We start from the raw sequence: 22,395 nt of genomic DNA on the forward strand, positions 1-22,395 counted from the left end.
GCCGGAAGTTCCTCATTTATTCAGTGACTCCCTCCTTGTCGATGTCTCCACAGCCAGACTCGTGCAAAGCCATGTGTGGTATTCGTCATGGAACGACGTCCATTTCGGTCTCTTGACGAGATGAGACCTTCACTGACAAGACTAAGCCAACTGTAACGTGTCTACGGCAAAGTGAGTGGTGCTTTCTCCCCTCGCCCCTCCTCCCCTACCACAAAATGCTTAACAGCACACTCTTTAGTGTTTGGAGCATTTTTATTCGACTTTTGCAGACGATGGTAAACAATCCAGTGGTTCTCTGTTCAAACCTCAGCAAGTCATGGGATTTCTTTGCTGTCGCTTATCGCTTCTTTCACTTACGGTTGCGACTTACATATCTGAATAATGACAAGATACGCCGTGTCCCGAAGTCCCCTTTAAAATGTAACTTCCCCAATTAGTGAAAGGAAAGATAACCACCTGCAGTAGGATCTTACCCAGTAGCGCACTGTGGTCTTCAAATCTTGTTGTACGTCTCTTCTTTCACTCCGGCAAGCTACACTGAAAGTATAAATAGTCTGTTAGTAGACTGTTCTTTCTCTTCCTTATGATGGTCTTAATTTTCTGGTCACCTTTAAATATCCGATTTTTTTCACTTTTAAGATATTAAAACGAAAATAAGATTTCAGATAAATGTCCTTGACGTAAATAGGTATCTGAATGAGCAACAGGTTGGCAGAAGTGCTGTGTAACCTTTAGACCACAAAGCGTTGTTGTTAACCAAACATGTAATGAATAAATTGCATATGTAACATCTATATGGTAGTTTATTTGGGGGTAATGTACGACTGTGTCACGCAGTCAGCTCCATACACTTACCATACCTGGATACAATTAAGAACAAATATCTGTCTCCTGAATTTAAAGCGTCTACAATAAAGGCAGACGCTTCGCACTTGGACACTCATATGTCTGAAAGTGCTTGGATTCAATTCTCCAGCTTATTAGGCGATGACGAATGTTGGAATCCCACAGCAGTTTTCACAGTATGCGTATTACTTATTATTCATTCCTAGGTCCTGGCTACAGCTACGTACTTTCTCACAGTGATGTGCTGGGGTCCACAACAGAATACGACGAATTCCCTTCTGCGAATCAGAAAGTTGATACAGAAACATCTTCATCTTGAAAGTAATGCTTCCATAATTCAGTATAGAAAGAACATGTTCTGCACCCACTGAGTTATGAAAACGGAGCTCCATAATATAGTGCAAATCTTAATATCAAGCCTTGGAGAAGTAATCTTTCCAGGGCAAAGATATTGTAGAACTGAAACGAATAGTAGAGGGATGTTCAAAAGATCGGTGTTCAACAAATTAAGGAAACATTTTATTAAAAATATAGTGTACAACAAATAATTCATCAGTATATCTTTATATCACAGAAAAAAGATGACTGTTCATAGGTTGCAAAAGTTCCACTTACAGGCAAATAGTCTTAATTATCCTCACTTACTGGTGACTTGCAGGATGAGTCTGTTGAAATGTATGTCAACAGTGATTTAACTCATTAGTATATTTTGCTTTCAATAAAGCACTTAAAGCAATTAGATACATTCAAGAGATCTGAAAGTAACATCACAATCGATGTATCGGAGATCATGTTCTGCAGTAAACAACCAGCAGAACAGATGCGCAACAACATCCTATTTGCCTCTTTGAGGCAACAATAATTAACTGTTCTCGAAAACGTTTTAGTGAGTGTAATTGAACTACTGCGCAAGTTTATTTACACCTGAAAAAATTCCAATATAACGTGTTCTTAACTGTCTAAAGTAACATTGTTATTGCCATAAGCAAGGTAACCTTTTCAAGCAGTTCTGGGGCCTTACATTACAGGAATTATATGAAGAGACGCAAATGTCACGTTGAAGGCAATGTGAAGAATTAGCAACATATAATGATTGAATGATTTACTTGGAGCGATAATTGAATGCAGACTTTATAATTATTGCGTAATTTTAACATGGGTATGAAATACACATGCTGTAAATTTTAATTCATTACCGAAGTTGAAAATAAAGAACCGACTACGTAATGCGACAGTGCACTATTTTCTTCTCTGTAAAAGAGCTTGCAAGAATGCTGCCCAAAGCCAACGTCCTGGTTTCTATTTTAGCCTTGCTGCGATGCCTTGTCCTGTGTTTTGTGTGTAGCATTTGTTTCCACTGTTAAAGTAAGACGCGATAACATAACGAAACAAATCGCAATTTACGGGGCGGGACACAGTGGCGAGGACTGGTTTCCGTAATTAAATGGCGCAGCGTATTTCTCCACGTAGCATGACACAGCAGTGTTTCTTTTTGTCGACCAGAAGCAGGAACTTCATCTTAATACTTTCTTTTGAACCATCACATGTTTTTCTCGCGGTGCCTACGTCAAGCGAGAAGTCTCCTTGACTACATCAGCTTTTGTTTTAGGTCAAAGCGGAAGCGCAGCTTTATAACCAGCGTCTAACACTATACTGTATCCCCTAACGGATCCTCAAGAAGAAAAATGTTAAAACTCCTAGAACACCTACTTGACTGTGTCATAGAAAAAGACGAGAAAGCCATTCCTGCGACTATTACGCCAAAGATAATGAGCGGTAAAATGTAACTGGCTGCTTACAGTCACGGTTAACATACAGGTAAGCTATTAATCAAATACTTTACAGTATCTCACCTGAACCAACAAAATTGTACACAAGATAACAATCGTCTTAGAGAGAATACCACCATCCTCTTGGCTAATGTATCAAGATGTTGCAGGACATCAAGGCTACAGCCTTTAAATTGCTCGATAGTTGTGCGTGAAGGAAAATAGCTATAGTGACTTCGCTGTTAAATATACGTAGTTCGGTATTCAGTATCATCCTACGAATCTCATGCATCCAGTGCCTCTTACTGCTTTTTGTCTCTGCGAAAAACCTATCCATCCTCATGATATCCGTAATATCGAATATCATGTCGTTTTTGGAAACTCAGAATCTACTATGTAGCAATCAACATGGATTCCGGAAACAGCGATCGTGTGAGACCCAACTCGCTTTATTTGTTCATGAGACCCAGAAAATATTAGATACAGGCTCCCAGGTAGATGCTATTTTTCTTGACGTCCGGAAGGCGTTCGATACAGTTCCGCACTGTCGCCTGATAAACAAAGTAAGAGCCTATGGAATATCAGACCAGCTGTGTGGCTGGATTGAAGAGTTTTTAGCAAACAGAACACAGCATGTTGTTATCACCGGAGAGACGTCTACAGACGTTAAAGTAACCTCTGGTGTGCCACAGGGGAGTGTTATGGGACCATTGCTTTTCACAATATATATATAAATGACCTAGTAGATAGTGTCGGAAGTTCCATGCGGCTTTTCGCGGATGATGCTGTAGTATACAGAGAAGTTGCAGCATTAGAAAATTGTAGCGAAATGCAGGAAGATCTGCAGCGGATAGGCACTTGGTGCAGGGAGTGGCAACTGACCCTTAACATAGACAAATGTAATGTATTGCGAATACATAGAAAGAAGGATCCTTTATTGTATGATTATATGATAGCGGAACAAACACTGGTAGCAGTTACTTCTGTAAAATATCTGGGTGTATGCGTACGGAACGATTTGAAGTGGAATGATCATATAAAATTAATTGTTGGTAAGGCGGGTGACAGGTTGAGATTCATTGGGAGAGTCCTTAGAAAATGTAGTCCATCAACAAAGGAGGTGGCTTACAAAACACTCGTTCGACCTATACTTGAGTATTGCTCATCAGTGTGGGATCCGTACCAGATCGGGTTGACGGAGGAGATCGAGAAGATCCAAAGAAGAGCGGCGCGTTTCGTCACAGGGTTATTTGGTAATCGTGATAGCGTTACGGAGATGTTTAACAAACTCAAGTGGCAGACTCTGCAAAACAGGCGCTCTGCATCGCGGTGTAGCTTCCTGTCCAGGTTTCGAGAGGGTGCGTTTCTGGATGAGGTATCGAATATATTGCTTCCCCCTACTTATACCTCCCGAGGAGATCACGAATGTAAAATTAGAGAGATTAGAGCGCGCACAGAGGCCTTCAGACAGTTGTTCTTCCCGCGAACCATACGCGACTGGAACAGGAAAGGGAGGTAATAACAGTGGCACGTAAAGTGCCCTCCGCCACACACCGTTGGGTGGCTTGCGGAGTATAAATGTAGATGTAGATGTAGAAGTGCCACCACTAAACAAGTCACAAATTTCAAGCGCCCTCTTCTAAAGAAGTATGTGCTTCATTTCTCAGTGGATTTCTATTTGTAGAGGACGTATAGAGTGCCATTAACGTCACTGGAGCAGCACGAACACTCTACAATTAGACACGTCTAAACATTTTCGGAAACACTGTGTGGTGTTATTTAAGGTTGTAATACTCATTAATTCATACTCAAAGTACGAAGGAGCGGAAGCGCTTAATTTCATCTTCGCTGTAGTACATCATGATGCATTTCTGTTATTGACTTCCAGGAAAATTTGTCTTTCAGTTGCACCACAACTTCTCGAAGTTGGCACATCTCTTTTTGGTAGTTCCTCCAGCTCTGTAGAAACAGTTCAGGATCTGCGTCGAACTCCAAGCCAGGAACCGCCCTTGATAGCGAGGAAGATGCTGTCAGGTTTGATCTCGAGGGGCACCGGCGTCTTGGAGACCGACTGGAAGCTGAAGCGGGAGAGGAAGTACACCAGCAGCACCTTCATCTCCATCGTCGCGAACCTCTGGCCTGGAACAACAGAACTTCCATAAGAAATGCCATCATCAGTTTACTCTTTTCTCTGCAGTTCTTTTTCTCTTTGTCGCATTTGAAGCTCCACTGACAGAAAAAGAATGGTTCTCGAACTAATTTCGAATTTGCTTGACGAAATGATGTAATTGGTAAAGTAAAGTGGGCTTGAATGTGAGATGAAAAATCTTCTTAAAGAATCGGTGGGAAGTTTTATTTTACTGGAAGACACAAAATTGTATGTTACTGCATCGATGGATTTGCTTTATGGTCCTCATCATCGAAGCTGTTAGCATCCATGTGTGGTTGTAACTGTGAATACTGAACAGCAACACAACAGGAGTTTTTAAAGAGCATAGTGATCCCGTTCCTTAGAAAAGTGACGAAATATACATCAAAAGGTTGAAATAGAAATGAAGACGTTAGACAAGTACTAAAAATATTCGGTCTGATTGAGGAGATAATGAAATACTGGAACGAAAAACAGTAACGTCTAACACGATTCTGCGAAAATAGAATTCCAAAGACGCTGTTGAACTACAAGGATAGCTGGAGAGAGATGGTTGAACCAAGACTTTCAAATGCGGAACAAACGGGAAAAGGTTTATCGATTCATGCTGGTGATGTGCCTATTTCTTATAGGTGCTCTGTTTTGAAGAAGTTCCTGGGTGCATTACGCGTTGCCTCTCACGTCACTTGAGGATATCAGCGTACGCCATTCATTGCCGGCCATGATCTTTTCGGTCGTACAAGGGCTGTAGTGTGGGAAAGTACAAAGATACATGGCCGCACCGACCTCCAGATCTTTGAAATGTTACACTCACAGGTCACCGTCATTCACACTGTCCTAATTTCTATTATTTCCGTTGTGAGAGGGGTTCATTCGGCCATGACTTCATTTTTATGGATGGCAGTGTGCGACAACAGTGCATTGGAGGAGTTCTTGCAATGAGAGGGTATCCAGCGAAGGGACTGGTCTGCCTACTCCACCGGGCTGAATCCCATCGAGCACGTGTTTGATGCATTGGCGAGACGTATTTCAGGACGTCCACGTGCACCAGCGACCATCCAGAGGATGACAACCCCGCTGGTGGTGGAGTTCAGCGCCCCACCACGAGAACTCCCCATCAAGCTTGTGGTCAGCGTGGTAGGGTGTCGTAGAGCATGCACTCCCGCCCGTGGTGGTCACACACCCACGTCCCACCCTTTGTAATATCCAGAGGCCCATCACGAGTCGCGGTGAGTACGGCGCGATTGCTATGTTAATTGGAACTGACACACCAAGCGGAAGTTACTTTTGTCTTTAAATTATGCGCACCACTGTAGTTGTGAATATAATGAACGACGAAGTTCTTTCTTGTCAAAATAACAGAACAGAAAAGCAACATAACACGAGAAAATGAGGATAAATACTTACCAATGCAGATGCGAGGTCCAGATCCAAATGGGCAGTACGTGAAAGGTTTGATGAGGTGTTTGTTCTCTGGGTTGAAGCGTTCCGGGTCGAAACGCTCCGGTTCCGTATAGTATTTCGGGTCGAAATGGATGGCGCGGATGGGTAGCCGTATGACGTCTCCAGGCCGGAGGTCGATCCCCGGGCAGGTCTCAGTCGCCGGCAGTCGGTAGGGCCGCACACACTGCCGGTCCAGAGCAGAGAGCGGCGGGTACATGCGCAGGGTCTCTGTGGTCAGTGTAGCAGCGAAGGGGGAGTGGTCACACTGGCAGTTAGTGATCTGAAACGAAAAAATACTGATAGGACACTAGCTGAGATATTTGTGTTTGTTCACTATGGGTCTCTTGCTGTAGCGGCTAGTATTCAGATCTTCGGATATATGTGAATGCTTAATACTGTGGCTAGCGCAGGCCTTGGATGTAGACACACACTCTGTAGGAGCATAGCGCGGCTGACTTGGCCAGGTACCCTCCAGAAATCGACTCACAGTACCGACCTGTCACTGACGTCGGTCGTGGAGGACAGACGTCTGGGATTGGATGTCAGTGAGATAAACATTTTCAAATAGTGACAAATATATACACTTTGTGATCAAAAGTATCCGGACACCTGGCTGGAAATGACTTACAAATTCGTGGCGTCCTTCATCGGTAATGGAATTCAGTACGGTGTAGGCCCACTCTTAACCTTGATCACAGCTTCCACTCTCGCAGGCATACGTTCAGTCAGGTGCTGGAAGGTTTCTTGGGGAATCGCTGCCCATTCTTCACGGAGTGCTGCACTCAGGGCAGGTATCGATGTCGGTCGGTGACACCTGGCACGAAGTCGGCTTTGCAAAACATCCCAAAGGTGTTACAACATTCAGGTGAGAACTCTGTGCAGACCAGTCCATTAGAGGGATGTTATTGTCGTGTAACCACTCCGCCACAGGTCGCGCATTATGAACAGGTGCTCGATCGGCTTGAGAGATGCAATCGCCATCCCCGAATTTCTCTTCAACAGGGGGAAGCTAGAAGGTGCTTAACACACCAATGTAGACCTCTGGTGTGATAGTTCCACGCAAAACAACAAGGGGTGCAAGACCCCTCCATGAAAAACACGACAACACCGTAAAACCACCGCCTCCGAATTTTACTGCTGGCACTACACACGCTGGCAGATGACGTTCACCGGACATTCGTCATACCCACACCTTGCCATCGGATCGCCACATTGTGTACCGCGATTCGTCACTCCACACAACATTTTTCCACAATTCAGTCGTCCAATGTTTACGCTCCTTACACCAAGCGAGGCGTCGTTTGGCATTTACCGGCGTGATGCGTAGCTTATGAGCACCCGCTCGCCATGAAATCCAAGTTTTCTCACATTCCCCCTAACTGTCGTAGTACTTGCAGTGGATGCTGATGCAGGTTGGTGTAATCGGCTGGATGGATGTCTGCCTATAAGACATTACGTCCCTCTTCAAATGTCTGCGGTCTTAGTCAGTCAACAGACGAGGTCGGCCTGTACGCTTTTGTGCTGTACGTGTCCCTTCATGTTTCCACTTCCCTGTCACATCGGAAACAGTGTACCTAGGGATGTTTAGGAGTGTGGAAATAACTGGTACAAGACTATGACACAAGTGACAGCCAATCACCTGACCACGTTCGAAGTCCGTGAGTTCCACGGAGCGCGCCATTGTGCTCTCTCACGATGTCTAACGACTACTGAGGTTGCTGATATGGAGTACCTGGCAGTGGGTGGCGGCATACTGCACCTAGTATGAAAAACGTATGTTTATGGTTGTGTCCGGGTACTTTTGATCACAACGTGTATGTATCTTGTAAACTTTATGAATTTATTCAAATGGCTCTGAGCACTATGGGACTTAACATCTATGGTCATCAGTCCCCTCGAACTTAGAACTACTTAAACCTAACTAACCTAAGAACAGCACACATACCTAGTCATCACGAGGCAGAGAAAATCCCTGACCCCGCCGGGAATCGAACCCGGGAACCCGGGCGTGGGAAGCGAGAACGCTACCGCACGGCCACGAGCTACGGACTATGAATTTATTCATGTAAAACAGTATACAAGAGTATGTATAGGGATAATGAGTAGTAAATGTTGTAAGAGTTTTGTAATAGCTATTTCGAAAGAGATTTTCTGTAGGGAAATAATTCCGGTATAATATAACCAAAGAACACGCGAAAGTCAGAGGTTAGCTTGCGTGGCACCCTTGAAGGGGGAGGCAGCTACGAAGTCACGTTGGAATACTGGTTCTGTGGCTGAGACTGCTCCCCGTAATCCACTGGAGTGACTGGCAAATATCTAAGCTGCACTACTGAAGAATTCAAGTCGCTCATGCTGCCCCTTGATTTATAGTGAGCGTGATGCAATAAAATATGCGTTTCCTTCGTTACGAGAGACCTTCTGCCAGGAGAAGTTAACTAATTTTAATTGTAACGGGATTGCAGGCTCTCTAGTGAATACGATATGCAAACAGTTAAAGCACGATGACACATAGATCACAATTCACGCTATTCACAGACAGGTGGCGAAGACAACTTTCCTGTCTTAATGTTTTCTTGATGACTGTGGCGTCAGGAAATGCATTGGGCCTCAACGTTGAATACTAAAATCAAATTTACCAAATCGTGGAGAAGCGAACCTCGCACTAGACACGATAAACGCTAGGGAAAAGCAAAAAAATTGCAGACTTACTAGCAATAGTACAAAAAGTATTCATTAAGATGTTTTATAAAAATTTAATTTTGTGCATGGGAATTTCTTCCTGTCGACTTGGCACAATATCTCCATTGCGATCCCACCTGGAATTCCACATCAAACCTTTGCTGTTGTAAGCAAAGACGCAGCACGGAGATCGGTGGCAGGCAGAGGGTGAAGGGCGCCTGGCCAGAGGCACACCGACAAGCAAGAGGGCTCACCGACTCAGTCCGGTCTGGCACCTGGCGTTCACCCGCAGAGCGGCCTCGCTTCTCAACAGGCTGCGACAGTGCATGGCGACCAGATTAGTGGGACATCAAGATTACCGATACTGTCTGCGAGAGGACTGTTACTGATCAGCTTGTAACACGAACATGGACTCTATTCGTGTTAACTGTCAACTTCATGTAAATAAAGAAACGTATTAATCCACACATGCATTTGTGTTGTAGAAAGAGGATACCGGCCACCCATAACAACGTCCTCTCTCCTGCTTCCCACGGTACAATACGGTGGCGACGAGGACGGGAAACTGCAATGGCGATGAGGACTCTACAGTGGCGACGAGGATTGGCCGAAGAGTTTGCTTGCTTTTCTTGTGGTTTAGCTTGCAGGGGCGATCGTATTCAAGTATTTCTATTGCTCGTTTTTTGTTGTGTTCTTACTTGTATTCTAGGAGGGGAGCCGCACAACTTATCAAATTTATCTTTTCAGAGGCTTTGCTTGCATTTTTTGCTTCAACGTATTTGTGTGAACCATGAATTCGCTACCCTCTCCACCTCCTGCCCCCACTCCTCAGCCGCAGACGGCCAATGTGATGGAGCTAACACAAGTTTTTCATTTTTAGAACCAACGAATTACTACATTACTGACGACGGTACAACTACTGGCTGCACAAGCTGCGTCGGCCGCACAACCACAACTGATCAACCAACCAGCCCAACAATACCTCCGACCAGCATAGCAACGTTCTGGCAGTTTAAGGAATCAGAAGAGGAATGGATTGAATACCTGACTCATTTCCAAGCGCATTGTCATGTTCGTCGTGTGTGTTCAGGATACTGTAAAGTTACAATACTTCCTTTCGATTGTGGGATCCCCAGTGTTCAGATTAATACAAAATCTGTTCCCAACCGTGTCTCCCGATGAACTCAGCTATTACTCGCTGCATTAACTCAATACTACGACCTAGCAAGTCCAAGTGGCTGCACCTAGATGTCAGTTCTTTCGCTTGCAGAGAAATGCGGAACAGTCGTACCCATAGTGGTACTCAGAGTTAACGTCCGTGACTAGGAAGTGTAAATTTTAAGTGTAGTTGTGGCAACTTTTACGGTAGTATAATGATCCCTGATGCAATAACATTCAGTGTCCCAGATAGCAGAATACGGGAACAGGTCTTAAAATACTCTGATCCATCACTTCCCCAAGTATTGCAAATCTTATAGCAATAGGATTCGGGCGCCATTCCGGCCGATAAGTCTGACGAGGCCCCGATTTGTCAGTTCGAGTAGCCCCTCGTTCGCGACCGCCCCAAGCAGCCACAAGAACGAGCGCGTACACAGCCGCGAGAACAGCCACGTAGACAGGTAAACGGGCCTCTGAACTTAGTGGAATCTTTCCCTTGTTCGCCATAAAAGACAGGATTGTGCATCACGTAACGCAACATGTTACAAGTGTGGAGAAACAGGCCATGTCCAAGCAATTTGTTTGCAATCGCACAAAAACGCCACTTTTACGGCTCCCAGAAGAAACGGGCTCGTGCACCTTGCAGTGAACGATGTGTTTTCAAAACCTACAACAGGTTCTGACAAAAGCAAGACTAAGGTTGTGCCTGCTCCTCGTCCTATTGCTGTGCAACGACGTTCTAACAAACTGTTTGTCTCATTACGAATTGCTGGCCGTCGTGTGACCTTTCAGCTAGAAACAGGTGCTTCAGTAACTTTGCTTACCATACAAACAGTAAGGCTCACCACACCTTCCGAAATCTAGCAAGCACTGCAATGCTTACAACGGACAGAAAATTCCAGTGCTTGGACAGGGTAGTTTGCCTGCCACGTACAAATCTCACACTAGCATGGTGAATTTTACTGTGTTGAAATAAAGAGACAGTGAGAACACGTTTTGTTTAGATGCCTATGATTTGTTTGGCCTTAGCATGCAAGACAATGTACTTTCAGTGACTGCTTTCACTCCAAAAGACAGAGTAACTAGCTTGCTTAAACAACTTCAACTATTTGCAGAAGGAATGGGAAACACTAATGACATTGTAGTGCATCCTACATTGAACGACAATCCACAGCCTAAGTCTTTCCAGGCCATCCGCGTTCCGACTGCTTTAAGAGACAAGGAGCCAGTGGATTGAAAGAATTGCAAGATTATGGTGTAACTGCTCCCATTCAAGCTAGTCAATGGGCAAGTCCTCTACTTTGGTTGCCTAAGCCTTCTGGTCGCATTCGCATTTGTGTTGGCTTCAAGTCTACAGTCTACCTAGAAACAAATTGACACTTATGCACTACCTCGTCCTGAGGTACTCATGGACAGGCTCGGTGAAGGCGTTACTTTTATAACATAGATTTGCGTGATGACTACTTGCAAATTCCATTTGATGAAGAATCACAGATAGTGTTTGTTGAAAATTCACACTTAGGAGTGTGCAGGTGTTTGCGTTTGCCATTCGGCAGTGCTTTCGCACCCGCCATTTTTCAGTGTTATTTGCAACAGCTGACTGCAAAAGCGCCATTTTGTTCAAACTCTCTCTCTGTCTCTCTCTCTCTCTCTGTCTCTCTCTCTCTCTCTCTCCTTGTGCCCGTGTCCCGCACTTTCGCAAGGTCGGCACGGTTATCGTCTGATCTGGCAAGGTTAATTTAAGGGGTGGCCGGATGCCCTTCCTGTCGCCATGCCGGTGGGTGAGACGACGATGACAACACAACGCGATGACGAGGACAACACAACACCCAGTATGTGAGCGGAGAAAAATCCCCGACGCAGGCGGGAATCGAACCCGGGCCCCTTGGCGCGGCATTCGGTCGCGCTGACCACTCGTCTATCGGGGCGGAGTGGCCACGCGGCTTGCGGCGCCATGTCACGGATTTTGCGGCCCCTCCCGCCGGAGGTTCGAGTCCTCCCTCGGGCATGGCTGTTTGTGTTGTTCTTAACATAAGTTAGTTTGCGTTAGTTTAAGTAGTGTGTTAGTCTAGGGACCGATGAACTCAGCAGTGTGGTCCCATATGGATTCAGACATGCCCACATATGTGATAAACAGTCAGGGTGTGCACCCCCTCCAAACTCATTTTCTTGCGATCCGTGACGTGTCTGTTCCTCGCAATGTGTCTGGACTGGAGTCAGTACTAGGCAAGGTGACAAACTACATTCGGTTCATACCGAATGCTCTACAAATAGCGAACCCATTGCATCACTTGCGTCGGGACAATCTATCTTCCGTGTGGACCAAAGAATGCCAAGAAGCATTTCAGAAGCTCAAAAATATCTCGCCTAGTGACAGTTGCTAAATGCAATTTGACCCTGCCAAGCTAGCAGTTTTGCAAGTGAACGCTTCTTCCTACAGAATCAGCCGTGTGCTTTCGCACAGAATTGCTTTTGCATCAGAGTTGTTAACTGAGTGCAATTATTGTCAAACAGAAAAAGAGGCTCTCGCTATTGTATATGTTGTGGCCAAATTCCATCACTATTTGTACGGTTGCAAGTTATTTTTAGCGACAGATCACAACCCTTTGCAGTCATTGTTTCATCCATAAAAGCCGTTTCCTACACACAGTGCTAAAAAATTGCAACGTAGGGCTTTCTTGCTTTCGCAGCATTAGTATGAAATTGTGTACAGACCTACGCCAAAGCATGGCAATGGAGACACCCTACCTCGCCTTCAGATTGGCCCACACTCTGATTTCGATGCATCTGCCGCCTCTTGTTGCCAAATCGATGCGCAGCACTCTGAATTGCTGGACTCTTTTCCCTGGCACTGCAGAAGAATTGCACAGGCCGTGGAAGCACACTCGGATCTCAAGATTTTGTTGCATTACATTCACACGTCTTGGCGTCGTGCACTGAACAGTATCCAGAATTCTATTGTGCAGAGAAATTTTCCACGTCGGCATAACCTTTCGGTTCAAAATGGTGTGAATCTAATTCAAAAGGGCAGTGGACCATCGTGTGTACTTATTTCCAACGTGCTGCGAAAGGATGTATTGCGATTGTTCCGCCGAGGACACGGGGAACTGTTCGCAGCAAACAGTTAACGCTACGGCTCTGTACTTGGCAGGGCACGGACGCCCATTCTGAACAGATGACACCACAGAGTCCCGCATGCGCGGAAGACCAATCCGCTCCGCCACAGACATTTGCAGCTTGGCGTAAGACTCAATCGCCGTGGCAACGAGTGTACAATGACTTTGCAGGACCATTTTGGAACACTCGTTGGCTCATAGTGGTAGACTCTTTTAGCAGTTTCCCATTTGCGTTGCCTATGGTTCCTACCACATCACGTAGCACAATTCAATCGTTGACCAATATATTTTGCATAGAAGGTTTGCCAGAAGTACTTGTGTTGGACAATGGACCACAGTTCAACTCACTTGATTTTGAACAGTGCCGGCCGCTGTGGCCTAGCGGTTCTGGGCGCTTCAGTCCGGAACCGCGCTGCTGCTACAGTCGCAGGTTCGAATCTTGCCTCGGGCATGGATGTGTGTGATGTCCTTAGGTCAGTTATGTTTAAGTTGTTCTAAGTTTTAGGGAACTGATAACTTCATATGTTAAGTCGCATAGTGCTTACAGCCATTTTGATTTTGAACAGTTTTGTGAACAAGCTCTCCGTTTCGCGCCCACTCAGTGGAGAAGCAGAACGCTTTGTACGCACTTTCAAACAACCGACGGTGGAGCTTCTCACCAGCCACACTCAGGAAGAGGCAGGCGCTGGAACTCCCTCACGCCTGTTGTCGGTCGCTCCCACCCACGAGGCGGACCATCACCGGCGGCACCTCTTCGTGGCCGCCGCCATCGGACGCTGCCACCCTTCCTCCACCCACTGCAGCGTCTGGCGCCGCCAATGGTCCGCGAGTATTAGTTTCGCGCCGACCGATCTGGTTCTTTTCAAGGTTTACGGCAACCGTGGGCGCTGGGAGAGAGAAGTGATCCAGGAACGCATTGCCTGTCTCATGTACTAGATTGCAGGTCCACATGGTTTGCAGCGCCGCCACCAGAACCACATTCGTGCGAATCATTTGCCCCGTGGTTCTGCTGCGTTCCTCCTCCCAGATTGACCGCCTCACGGGTCAGCGCGGCCTCTGCAGCAGCCCCCTGGTGCCACCAGGGCAGCCAAGCAGGAGCAGATTCTACAAAGACCCGAACTCCCATGTATGAAACAGGTTCAGAGACTGATTTCTCTGTTAACGGTTTAATGTGTTAAATATTTGGCGTTAATCATCTAACGCCTTTGCGTTTGAAGGCGGAAACCTTAATTATGTTCGTTTTATTAGTTTGGGATTAATTACCCACAGGCTAGAGATGTTTAAAGTTTGTTGAAAGGGGCTAAATTCTCTCATTATCAAACACTGGAAGACTATAGTGTGTGTAATTTGTGTTGCATTACACGAAAACTTAGTTTTTCACGAATGTCAATTTTCATGACGACATATGTCCATGATGGACAATGTCTGAAGTACTCATCATTGGTTTCCCTCCTACATGACGAAAGATGTCCTCTTCAAAGTGGAGAGTGCGGTGCTTTCATGCAGTGCCACAGTAAACCCTTCCAGTTACGAACGTACCTGTTTCTCGTAACCATTGTTGTGGTCGGACGAAACTGATAAGTGATGTCATAAGTACAAGGGACACTGACGACAGGGCCCTTTTCTTAGTTTATGGGTACCTTGAAGCGGGCTCCTTATCAAAACGGTACCTCTAGAGCCCTGTACAGGAGTTTTGAAACAGTATGTAGATACGTTGAAGACGATCCATGTCGGCTGTCATCCTATCGGTCCTCCTCCAGAGATCGTACCCTTTCGGACTCGTGACAGGGTCGCGAGGTGGCGCGCACGATCGACCGAGCGAACGTGTGGAGTGGGGGGCATGAGAGCGTGTGGCTGGCAGCGGACACGAGAGGCAACCTTGGCGGCGAATACTGTCGCGATGAAAATGTCCACTCGAGTCGCCGCTGGCTGCATTGAGCGTGTTTTAGGACGGACTGTGTAGCGAAGAAGTTTGGTGGTCGTCAGCTGATACATATTGTTGGGAAGTCTTCGTGAGCTGCCAGCAGGTAGCTGCAGAAAGTCAGCACCGTAGGCACGGTGTCGGACCCGGCGAAGAAGAATATCATCGCTTGGACTGCTGCATCTTCGTCGGTGATCTACGTTTCCGATACTGTTGGACACAGACCTAAACTGACGTTATGAGGTGAAATCATTGTACTTACGTCATTCGTTCGAGACATATTTTCTGCTCTCCGTGTTGCAAGTTGATGAACCTGAGACAGACTACGGTTTGATTCTCAATCACGAAACTCTTTGTACAGTTTCTCTTGTTGTTCGCCGCTACGAAACTTGTCGTGCCACTTTGGCTGTAGTAATACGTATTGGTGTCTGATGGCGCCAATATCCTGGTTTACCGTTGAAACCTTGGAGCTTACTGTATATTATTTCTCAGTCTTAGTGTTCAGCCTGTTTCAGAAAGCACTGTGTGCCACACAATCGATGCACCAATGTATGGTCTTTCAGTCACATCGTCCTGCGGGGCCTTGAATGTTTGCGTCTATCAAGGACGTATAGCTGTTGTAACTCTAATGTATCATTTTACGCCTTTCCTTGAAGTAATCTTGTACGAGTGTGATTTTAGTGTGATTTTAGTTGCTTGTTTTAAATACCAGGGGTTTGAGTGTGATTCCCTTACTGCTTGGAGGCAGTGACAATTTGTTTAAAGTGTTTTGAAGCTAATATGATGTTGTTGTATCTAATATTATTCCACGTGGACTACTTTGGGTTCGTTAGGGCAGGATTATTTATTTAAGGAGTTTACATCGTAGCCGACCCACTTCCTTGTCTTGGAAGTAGCGCTTTAACACACCCAGCTATCCATGTGGGTCACTGTCAAACCCTAAAATAGGGACTGATCATATGGGACTCCCTTGCGTAGCTGCTTTAACCGTTATTAAAGTTTGGATAAACATAATCAATGTTTCTTCCTTTCAGTAACGTACGTAGAACACGACACAGCACCAATATAAAAACAGCCGGTGAAAGAGCGTACTCCCGACAATGCAACAGATCCCCATTTCAGTGAGGAGGGTTCCAGCTTACCAGAAAGTACCATGTCGAGGTACTGGCAGCCCATGACCTGTTCGTAGCTGGGCTGCCCCCCGCTCTTCTGCATCAGCTCGTCCACCTCCCGCTGCAGCCGCTGTTGGACGTCCTCGTGAGCTGCCAGCAGGTAGCTGCAGAAGGTCAGCACCGTGGACACGGTGTCGAAGCCGGCGAAGAAGAATATCATCGCCTGGGCTGCCACATCTTCGTCGGTGAGGCCTGCCATCATGCACAGAAAGTGAGCACTATTCTAAAGAACACATAAATTGTGAAAAACAGAAATTTCTGCTCTGCCAGTATCTGGATTACCTAGTTGTACCGAGAGTGGCAGCAAAACGCTAATGTAAAAGGGGAAAAAACCGCTAAGTGCGAGTAGAACTCGCGCACCGAGTGTCCCGTACACAATTATGTATACAGGGTGGTCCACTGATACTGACCGGGCCAAGTATCTCACGAAATAAGCGTCAAACGAAAAAACTACAAAGAACGAAACTCGTCTAGCTTGAAGGGGGAAACCAGATGGCGCTATGGTTGGCCCGCTAGATGGCGCTGCCATACGTCAGACTGATATAAATTGCGTTTTTTTTTTTTAAATAGGAACCCCCATTCTTATTACATATTCGTGTAGTATGTAAAGAGATATGAATGTTTTAGTTGGACCACTTTCTTCGCTTTGTGATAGCTGCCGCTGTAATAGTCACAAACGTACGTGATATCACGTAACATTCTGCCTGTGCGGACGGTATTTGCTTCGTGATACATTACCCGTGTTAAAATGGACCGTTTACCAATTGCGGAAAAGGTCGATATCATGGTGATGTACTGCTGTTGAGATCTAAATGCCCAACGGGCGTGTGCTATGTATGCTGCTCGGTATCCTGGACGACATCATCCAAGTGTCCGCACCGTTGGCCGGATACTTAAGTTATTTAAGGAAACAGGAAGTGTTCAGCCACATGTGAAACGTCAGCCACGACCTGCAACAAATGATGATGCCCAAGTAGGTGTTTTAGCTGCTGTCGCGGCTAATCCGCACATCAGTAGAAGACAAATTGCGCGAGAATCTGGAATGTCAAAAATGTCGGTGTTGAGAATGCTACATCAACATCGATTGCACCCGTACCGTATTTCTATGCACCAGGAATTGCATGGCGACGACTTTGAACGTCGTGTACAGTTCCGCCACTGGGCACAAGAGAAATTACGGTACGATAGCAGATTTTTTGCAAGCGTTCTATTTTCGCCAACAGCGGTAACGTAAACCGGCATAATATGCACTATTGGGCAACGGAAAATCCACGATGGCTGCGACAAGTGGAACACCAGCGGCTTTACAGAAGCTCTCCTGCGAACAGGATATTGTAGAGACGTGGCTTAGCCACAGCTTGGGGGATGTTTCCAGAATGAGATTTTCACTCTGCAGCGGAGTAGGTAGGAGACTAGACGAGGCACTGCCAGAAGTAAAGCTGTGAGGACGAGCTGTGAGTCGTGTTTGGGTAGTTGAGATGGTAGAGCACTTGCCCGCGAAAGGCAAAGGTCCCGAGTTCGAGTCTCGGTTCGGCACACAGTTTTAATATGCCAGCAATTTTCATATCAGCGCACACTCCGCTGCAGAGTGAAAATTCATTCATTGCGACGTCTCCTACAGACGACAGTTGAAAACTAGATGGGCTGATAAGGTAAGAAATGAGGAGGCTCTCCGCAGAATCGGTGAGCACTACGTGGAAAACACTGAAGAGCGGCAGGGAGAGGATGATAGGACATCCGAGACACCAGGAAGTAACTTCCATAGTACTAGAGGGAGCTGTAGAGGGTAAAAGCTGTAGAGGAAGCAAGAGAGTGGACTACATGCAGCAAATAATTGAGGGCGTGGATTGCAGCAGCTACTCTGAGATGGAGAGGTTGGAACAGGAGAGGAATCCGTTGCCGGCCGTATCAGACCAGTCGAAAGAACGATGACTCAGAAAGAACTCATTTTAACTCTCTCCATTGTCAGAAGAAAAATGAACGTAGTAGATGGAACGTCTCGCGTGGGGATAGTACCTCCAAGACGTGAGTTTACAGTTAGTGATGGTACGGGGGAGTACTACTCCTGACGCGATACACTGTATCTGTTGCTGTAATTTCGATCCTGATACGAAACTTTGCCTAAACCACTTCATCTTCTTACGAGAAAGCTAATTATGGTCGTAAAGAACTGCAGCCAATGCATTAGAATACTGCGTTAGTAAATAATGCGGAAAATGAAAAGTCACCAGTGAACAGACTTACGCCTGCCCTTGTGTCCAGCCGTCCCGTCCTTCTCTCCTTCGTCTGCCGCCAGTTCGCCGCGTCGTGCCTGCATCAGCAAGTGGAGCATGTCGGGTCGAACTATTCCCTGCTTCTCTCTCGTCTCAATGGTCTCCCACACGACAGATTTAAAGTACTCTATCGCCTTCGTACTGACGAACGGTATGCCCAGCAACTGTCGCGAACAGGAAAAGTAAAACAATCGTTAAAACGGGGGTTACGATTATTCAGAGAAATTAGAAAAACTCTTTAATTTCGTGTGCTGTACTCACCACCATGAGCCACGGGAACAGCATGTAGCCAATAGCAGCGGTCACGCGGACGTTGGTCAGCTCCCGGCCCATGCAGTAGAACAGGTTCTCCGGGTCCGACAGCGAGTCCACTTTGACACCAAACGCTGACGTCGCTATCACGTCGTTGGTAATGCGAGTGAAAAAGTCCTTCGTCTCCACTGTCAGAACGTCATCCTTACTGGAAGAAGCTGAAAGAAAACGATGTAAAAGAAAATGTTTGTCCTCAGTTCTCTTCAAATTTCAGGTTTTGGTTTGATTGGAAGAGTACAGCAACGGAAACTCTCCAGTGTCCAACAGTAGCATCTGTTTCTAGTTTACGTAACGCATGTTGCTTCAGACATATGAGCGACTGCAATGGGACCTTTGAGATACGCAATATATACCAACATATAGAAGGAGGTATGATTTATCTACTTACTTAAAGCTAAACAAATGATTCAACAACCTGTTGAAATTTCCCCGGAACGTTTCTCTAAGGTAGTCGACAGGTATGGTAAAATGAATGAAGAAGAATATTCTGTAACAGGTTAATTTCTCTTTCTCTGTAATGTGCCTTAATCCGTCGATGTGTGTGGACCCTGGGCAAAGTCGACATTGCCAACTATCCTCGGAGTCTATTTGAATCTTGTTGAGAAATGAACTGCCCTCTCCTCCCAGAAAATGAAGATCGTTAATACGTTTACGTGCGTTTTTTTTTACAATAACTTTAATTGCAAATATTAGTACGTGCCCCTCCATGTGCTATGTAATTAAGAAATTCGGTAATTATTCTTTTGTTTCGGGAGATTTCTACAAAACGTCCTTGCAAAAACAGTGTTAGAAACAATATCCGACTGTTTTTGCCCTAAAATTCTTCTGGGTTCTTTACCTAAACATGTTTCGATATGTTCAAGTTCATCTTTACTTCGTATCTGAATACATATTTGAATAACAACAGGAATGCTTTTATCTGAAAACTAAGTCTTACTGTTATTACTATTTCTATTGGAGTTTTAACTAATTTCAAAACTTCAGACATGAAATTAAGATTCACTGATGCTAGCACTGGGATGGTGAAACATGTTTGGAAATAAGGATCAAGAAAGTATTTAGACTTTTGCAAAAGTAGGAGTCCTCCATTCCTGTAACTGAAAACTGAGGATGTTTGACGATGGACGAACGATGAAATATTGCCAGGGCCATGACCAAGGGAACACTGGAGCGAAAGTCGTGTTGGAAGTTTTTCAGAACTTCTTACTGGTAATGCAGCTGACAATTCATGAGAACGGTTTTAGAGAACAACAAAACGAAATATGCTCAGAAACTTACAAAGAATGGTACATACAGGTGAAAGAATACTTCGTAGCAGAAATAAATGAAGGGCAGCTTCAACTATCGGAAAAAATGAAAAGAAAAGTAACAAGTTTTACAAAGGCGGTCTACTTTCTCTTGGAATTTTGGAATAAACATATAAAAAGTGCATTGCACCTTCTAATATCTCGCATCGAGTATAACATGTTACGAAACCGCTGTTTCTTTTCGATACATCAACTTCTCGAAAGCTTTGTCTTTACATCCTGATCCATTTTCGATCACGTTAGCAATACTGTGTAGAGAAGAAGTAGAAAGAAATGTTCAAAAATTGTATTCAGCAGTGGTGGCAATCTGATATTTAATTTTAATCTAAATGGAGTAATCAGTCTTAGACTGTCAATATTCGACTAAAATACGTATGATATCTAAAGAATGTTGCCGAAATGTACCGAAGTTCAGAAAGTGAAAGCAATGTTTTCAAAATATGAGTGCCCATTGCTCACCTTTGTATACAGCAGTTTCTTTCCATAGATAGTCGACCATCTGCTGTCCGATTTCAGTCATCAACACGAACATGTTTTTCATCTTCATTGAAGTGAATGCTGGGCTCAGTGTAGTCCGTACATCATGCCACTCTTTTCCTAAGGAAAGGCGTAAATAAAATTATTTTACTATTATTCTTATTCATAAGGCAGATACATATTATCCGTAGGTAGTGTAGCTGTTTATGTGCTGGTGAAGTCTACATTCTTGCCAGGCAGATTTCCTCCCTTTCCCTCCCCATCCTCATTCCCCATATGACATCAAGCATAGTAACAAGATTTTCCCCTTTCCCAACATCTCTGACACACATAAGTTATCCTATGTGTAAAATGGCCGGAAATTGAAAAGTTGTTGGGACACTCAAAATAGTCACTGAGTTTCCCCACTCCTGTGATATCACTGGGGAAGCATGATGCTTGTCCTAAGTGTAAATTGGTGGTAAATTAGAAAACTCAATATTGGCATATGTCCTACTTGTTTAAAATCTAAGATGCTAGGTCAGCTCATACCGCTGCAGTTCTATGACGACACAATCCAAGTTGGCGGACCTGTGGACACTGGTGCGCCGGCCGCGGTGGCCGTGCGGTTAAAGGCGCTGCAGTCCGGAACGGCGGGACTGCTACGGTCGCAGGTTCGAATCCTGCCTCGGGCATGGATGTGTGTCATGTCTTTAGGTTAGTTAGGTTTAAGTAGTTCTAAGTTCTAGGGGACTGATGACCTAAGATGTTAAGTCCCATAGTGCTCAGAGCCATTTGAGCCATTTTTGACACTGGTGCAGCCTGCATGGTTGCCAGACTTCCCAGCTCACTGGTGCCGCCAGCGTGCCTTCCAGGTCCCTTGTGGTAAGTACACAGTCTATTCCTAAGTTTAAGTGTTGCCAAGACTGTTCTGACTCTGCCGCAGAAGTTTCGTTTGGAAACCCTTACATGTCCTCCATAGTCCTGATCTCTCCTGATGCATTTCCATATTTTTGGAGCCCTGAAGAGAGACATTTGTTGCCATCGATTTGTTTCAGACGAAGAGGAGGGGCATTCCAGGACACAATCATGGTTCTATAGGCAGTCAAAAATACTTTTGCATGAAGTCACTGATCACCTTGTTTCATAGTGGGCTAAATGTATTAACAGTTACGGTGATTGCTTTTGAAATAATAAACAGTTAACTTTTTTCTATCTGCTTTGTTTTAATTTGGCAGTCCATAAACATATGCAACACAACAGCAAAAAATTTACATCCCACATACAGGAGAAATCAAGACTCCTCGCAAGTGCACACTGATGCTTTTACAGTATGTAAGTATATGTGATTTTGAAATACGAACTTCTAGTGACACATGTAAAACCACAGGCCACAGGACTTTCAGAAGAAAATTATGTCATTAGTCGAAATATCGCACCTAAGATCGCAGTTTGTAGCCTGACAGAAGTAACTTGCATGTCTTGTACCCAGGAGCTCTCCGGATGATTCTAGACAAATCTAACTACATACAAGACGAATGAACGCAAACGTTGCAGGTTTGGGATCAGAGATAAATGGTAGAGCAGTATACCCATTCGGAAATGTTGCAGAGGATATGTTTTGAGTTAGCTGTCGGGCACAGAGATGGGATGTTTCAACAGGATTTATAAATCTTTCCTACTGAATGCAGATATGCTTCCTTTATCAAGGTGTTTGTATAGGAAGTTTTTAGCTGGTTAAGGTTATGGACGGTCATAATGGAGAAGTCTGCTGTTACCCACACTCTTACACTG

The 22,395-nt window shown here is 45.1% G+C and overlaps 1 protein-coding gene across 1 annotated transcript in view; it reads right to left on the minus strand.

Moving 5' to 3' along the window:
• Positions 1-4,218: 4,218 nt before the first annotated feature.
• Positions 4,219-22,395, minus strand: part of LOC124795105 (cytochrome P450 9e2-like) — a 431,878-nt gene continuing 413,701 nt past the window's right edge. Inside the window, exons 7-8 of the mRNA XM_047258953.1 lie at positions 6,172-6,435; positions 4,219-4,754 (exon numbers count right to left, since the gene is read on the minus strand). Of these exons, the coding sequence (XP_047114909.1) occupies positions 4,588-4,754; positions 6,172-6,435 (431 nt within the window). The 3' untranslated portion in view covers positions 4,219-4,587. The remainder of the gene's footprint in view (positions 4,755-6,171; positions 6,436-22,395) is intronic.

This window comes from Schistocerca piceifrons, chromosome 4 (assembly GCF_021461385.2).
Source record: "Schistocerca piceifrons isolate TAMUIC-IGC-003096 chromosome 4, iqSchPice1.1, whole genome shotgun sequence".
In the NCBI taxonomy this organism is placed as follows: domain Eukaryota; kingdom Metazoa; phylum Arthropoda; class Insecta; order Orthoptera; family Acrididae; genus Schistocerca; species Schistocerca piceifrons.